Source organism: Octopus bimaculoides, chromosome 16 (genome assembly GCF_001194135.2).
Source record: "Octopus bimaculoides isolate UCB-OBI-ISO-001 chromosome 16, ASM119413v2, whole genome shotgun sequence".
Classification (NCBI taxonomy): domain Eukaryota; kingdom Metazoa; phylum Mollusca; class Cephalopoda; order Octopoda; family Octopodidae; genus Octopus; species Octopus bimaculoides.
In genome coordinates, this window is record NC_068996.1 from 49,653,753 (window position 1) to 49,659,031 (window position 5,279).

A 5,279-nucleotide genomic window follows, 5' to 3' on the forward strand; every position below is an offset into this window, starting at 1 on the left:
AAATCTGCTTTTATCCTTCAGATCAACCAAACAATAATAAAACTAATTTGTACATGAAAAATCATTCGAGCGAGATCGTTGCCAGTACCGCTGGACTGGCTCCTGTGCAGGTAGCACGTAAAATACACCATTTTGAGCATGGCCGTTGCCAGTACCGCCTGACTGACCTTCGTACCAGTGGCATGTAAAAGCATCTACTACACTCTCAGAATGGTTGGCGTTAGGAAGGGCATCCAGCTGTAGAAACACTGCCAGATCAGATTGGAGCCTGGTGCAGCTATCTGGTTTGCCAGTCCTCAGTCAAATCGTCCAACCCATGGAAAGTGGACGTTAAACGATGATGATGCCTTTCATGGCACTGGCCCTTGTCTGTTTTTCAAGAGAGATATTTGTTTTTTTATTCTGCTTACCTCTTGCAAGTGCGAACATGTTGTCAATGGAGAATTTAAACATCACATCAACATTTTGCTCAGACAATGACAACAAACAGGAGCCATATGAAATGTCAACATCCACATGCACACGACAGGCTTCCATACAGTTTCTATCTACTAATTTCATGCACAATCCTCCATTTTTCCTCTCCACAACCAGAGTGTCATCTCCTTAGAATACCCATATTTTGCTCATAGTTGTTCAAGAAGAATGCCAACTGCATTGTCGTCAGTAGCCTTGAAAGGCTTTCAGGTGTCATGGAATCGCTACTGTACCCAAATAATTAAAACACAAACATATGGAAGTTAACCTATTTCTCTAATAAGTAACTAATTTATATAGTTATATAACTACTTGACTATTCTATGTACATCACAAATTTGGAGAAGCTGGTATGCCATCAGAAGTTGAATCTGTCATTTTGAAGTAGTCTTTTCACGTGTGTGCATGTGTGTAAGCACTAGAGAAGAAGAGAAGGAGAAAAGGATAACAGAAAGAGAGAGGGGGAGGAACAGAGAAAGATTTTCTTTCTAATGAAGGATCAGTTCCACCTAATGTCAGATTTCTCTTCTGAAATGGTACGTCTAGCCTCATTCATCATAGGGATTTGATTCCAGAACAACACAGTGATAAATGAATCATCTCCACATACTTTGTAAATGGAACAAATGGTAGAATCATTGTCTCCATCTGTATAAATCCTTATAAAAAAAAAAAAATGTAGCCTTGCAGCACAATCATGCAAACAAGCAATAATCAGTGTATTCTGAGCAGTTGACACTGTGGGTGTTCACCGAGGCACATTTCTGCTGTAGAAGTAAAATCTTTGACTACCAACCTACGTTATCACAGATCAGTCTGTGATAAGCATACCATGTCATCCTCAGATCAGTGAGAAATGAATCCGAGAGATATGAAGTTAAAGGGTAAAGACCATGGGATAGTACTTAGAAAGTTCCCCTATGAGACATGAGTCCAGGCAAGGTTGTTTGTAGAAGACCAGCAGTTTGTCTATGCATACCAGACTCTCCTCTCGATGCCACTGATGTTATCCAAGGGAAAGGCAAAGGGATCGATACAGCTTGGCACCTGTGACGTCACAATTCATTTCTACAGCTGAGTGAACTGGAGCAATGTGAAATAAAGTGTCTTGCTCAAGAACACAACACACAGCCTGGTCCAGGAAATGAACTCACTATCTCATAACTGTGAGCCTGACACTCTAACCACTGAGCCAAGTGCCTTTACAAGTTACATGTATGTAAATTTATCCAGATCCATGAACTTCACTACAAAGTTTCCTCTGATGCAAACAGTCGTTAATTTCCTCAGACTGATTCCTGGCAGCTTTATGCTCCTAGAAGGGAAAGCAACAACATTTTACATTTTATGTTCCTGTAATACCTGCTCTTCGAGCCATTGCTCAGAAAGATCCATCATGTCTTCATAACTCAACAATTGAAATAAGTAGGAGTATTTGTGCAATCGCAGACTTTTCAACCAAATAGGAACATCTACAACAAAAATAAAATAAATCAAAATAAATCAAAAATGAAAACAAAAACCAGAAAGCAAAAACAAAAAAAAAAAAATCAAATTGTTATTTGCAAATATACATAAAAAAAACATAAGTATAGTAATGTATCTTAGAATAATAATCTATATTTTACTATGGTAATTATTCTATAGAATAATAACCATAGTAAAATAAAAGTGTGTGTGTGATCATTGTTTGAGCATCTAGTTTTCTATGCTTGCATGGGTCAGACAGAATTCAATGAGAGTTTTTCTATAGCCAAATGACCTTCCTGTTTCCAAGCAGAGTAATATTTCTTTATGGTTGGACATATTTTCACAGAAAATTGGAAGCCATAGGCACTGCTTGCAGTGATGGTTCCTTTACAACCATCACATGATGTCAAAACACAATCAAAACCCCCCACCCCTATACACATATGTCACAATATATAGATTCAAGTAATCCAGTGGTACTCATAAAAAAAGCTCTTTAATGTATCATCATTCTAGAAAACATATCGTACGATCCAGGAGAAAACAATAAGGGGCATATAAAATTATGAATAACGAGAGAAATAATTTGTCATGAAATTTGAATTTTCTTATTGTTAGATAAAATTTCATCAAATTGTTTTGTAACTTAAAAACATGTAAATAATTTATATTATCGTATCTAATAAATCAATTACTTACATGCAAAAAATCCTTCAAAATAATGCAGAATTTAAGCTACGTCTTCAGGTGAAAGACAGTCTTTGTTAAATAGTAAATTCTCTTACATACATAAACACAGACACATCGAACTTCTTTCGGCACTACTTAAATACAGAGATACCACATAGGCACTACTTATAATACAGAGGTCTACATAACGACATGAAGGGGAGGTAATCTAGTCTTACCAAAATTACTGTTAATGATGTAAGGGGCCCCACAATATCGTCTGTTTTTACTTTGATCTTTTTCCCCCACAAGATGTTTTAGGGTTAGATTTTAGGGGTAAGGTTAGTTTTTAGGGTTAGGTGGTGTGCACACACTTTACCTTCACCCATTGTATGATATTGCGATCATCTCTTGTGCTTGTATCAGCAATAAGTGTCATTACTCGTCCATACAGCGTTCACTTAAAATGTTTTGTATGTAACACACCATGTCTTTTGAAAAAATTTACCAACTTCTTCAGATCATTTGCAATAGTTGTAACTTGAAATATATCCATTTCGACTTACACAAGGGCCGCTTATGTGAAATCACAATAGTTTTGGTAAAACTAGATTACCTCCCCTTTATATCATTACATAAACGTGTCAGGACCTCTGTATTTAAGTAGTACCCTTCTTTCAGTTTTTTGGTTTATCAAATCCACTCTCAAGTCTTTGGTCAGTTCAGAGCTATAACAGAAGATACTTGCCCAAAATGCCACACAGTGGAACTGAACCCAAAATAGAGTGGATAGAAAGCAAGCTTTTCAACTACACACCTATAATAGACACACAACAGACACTATCTTTCTTTTAGTATCATGTTAAACGATGATGACGAGCACAAAAATGAAAGAACATTATTGACTAAGAAAGAAAAAAAAGATTTTTACAGTTCCATGTTTTATACAAAAAAAAAAAAAAAAAAAAAAAAAAAATTGGATCTTTCACCCCACTACAATTTTCCCAGGCCCCACAATAGGAATCACCAATCTAAAATGTTTGTGAAAACTCAATCATGGAAAATGGTGGTTGTAAAGTGCAAGGAGAACAAGTGAGAGCTATGAATAGATACATCATCATTTAATGTCCCCTTTTCCATGGGGCATTTGCATTCACAACTGCCAGATTATGGCTTTGTGCTTCCCAAACCGGGTTGTGTATTGTGTTCTTTGAGCAAAACACTTTATTTCATGTTGTTCTCATTCACTCGGCCATAAACGAGTAACCTTGTTACAGACCGGCATCTTGTTTAGGGAGAATGTTATGATCTGAGCCACTTATACAGCATGGAAACAATGTATGCAGCCCAAGTTCTTCCTAGAACCCAAGAAAGATTTTCACAGGCCATGGGGAAAATAGGTTGGGAAACATTGCTTTAGACTTTTGTGTAATACCCTGCAAACTCAGATATAATCTTGTGGATTATTCTAACACCCGTAATATCAGGATACATCAATATCGGCAGATTTTCTTTCTACAGCTGAATCCCTTATCACAAACCCTTGCTTGTTTACAAATAAGATATTTTTCTTAATCCATGAAACAGGAACAGCACAATGTCCCAGACATGATTTCACAGACAGTAATGTCCTGAGGTCACCTGTTATTCTTTTTTCTTTAAGGGTCCAATGGAATTTACTTAGGCAGATTTTCAACAATCAGATGCCCTTGCTGTTGCTAACTCTCACAGGTTTCCAACCAAGAAAGGTAATATTTTCCCCCTTGGCCAGAGGTGTTTCCATAAAAGAGACTACAATGAATGACATTGCTTGTATGACGATAACATTCACAAACTGTTATCACAAGATAACAAAACAGGGACACATACATCCACACTTGAGAGGTCGGGCTTCTATCAGGTTCTACCTACCAAATCCACTCACCTCAGCTCACATGAGGGGTATAATAGAAGTCACTTTCCCAAGAGGCCACACAGTGGGACTGAACCTGATACCATGTGGTTGGGAAGTGGATTTTTTAACTACACATCCATGCCTATGCCCTGTCATGTCTGCAAGAGCAAGCACAAGCAGGAACGGATGAAGTATATTTTGTGATGTTTTGTTCATTTATATATGATATCGTATAAACTTTCATAATTATTAATGGAAAATAAAATTAATGATATCTGCCTGTGGATAACATCTGGATAACATTTAAACTAAATTGATATCAAATTTCAGTAATTTGGAATTCTTGATTAAAAATTATTTCTATTACAATTTATTAATGCTTTTGACTTGAAAGTTGATACAATATTTATTTGGTTGCAGGAATTCACAAGCTGCTTTTGTTGCAACTTCATAGTTTGAACTTAAAAAAAAAAAAAAAAAAAAAGATACTTTATTTCAATTTATAGTCAAGGAAATCTTATAATTTCATAACTAGAAAGATCTTTTTAATGCTAAAGTTCAGTATCTTGGATACATTATATTGAATATATGCCGTGCTTGAGTAGACCTACTGAGTCAAATAAATCAAAATCAAATTAAATGGAAATTGTAGTTGTGGTAAATACCAGTGCTGATCGCCGCCAGAGCTGCCTGACTGGGTCCATACTGATGGCATGTAAAAAGCACCCACTAAACTCTGAGTGGTTGGCATTAGGAAGGGCATCCAGCT

At 36.4% G+C, this 5,279-nt stretch overlaps 1 protein-coding gene across 1 annotated transcript in view; it reads right to left on the bottom strand.

Annotated features, from left to right (window-relative positions):
* LOC106877587 (protein Smaug homolog 1) overlaps positions 1–5,279 on the bottom strand; it is a 109,141-nt gene that overhangs the window by 14,991 nt on the left and 88,871 nt on the right. The window contains exon 7 of the mRNA XM_052973497.1: positions 1,840–1,949. Within this exon, the coding sequence (XP_052829457.1) occupies positions 1,840–1,949 (110 nt within the window). The remainder of the gene's footprint in view (positions 1–1,839; positions 1,950–5,279) is intronic.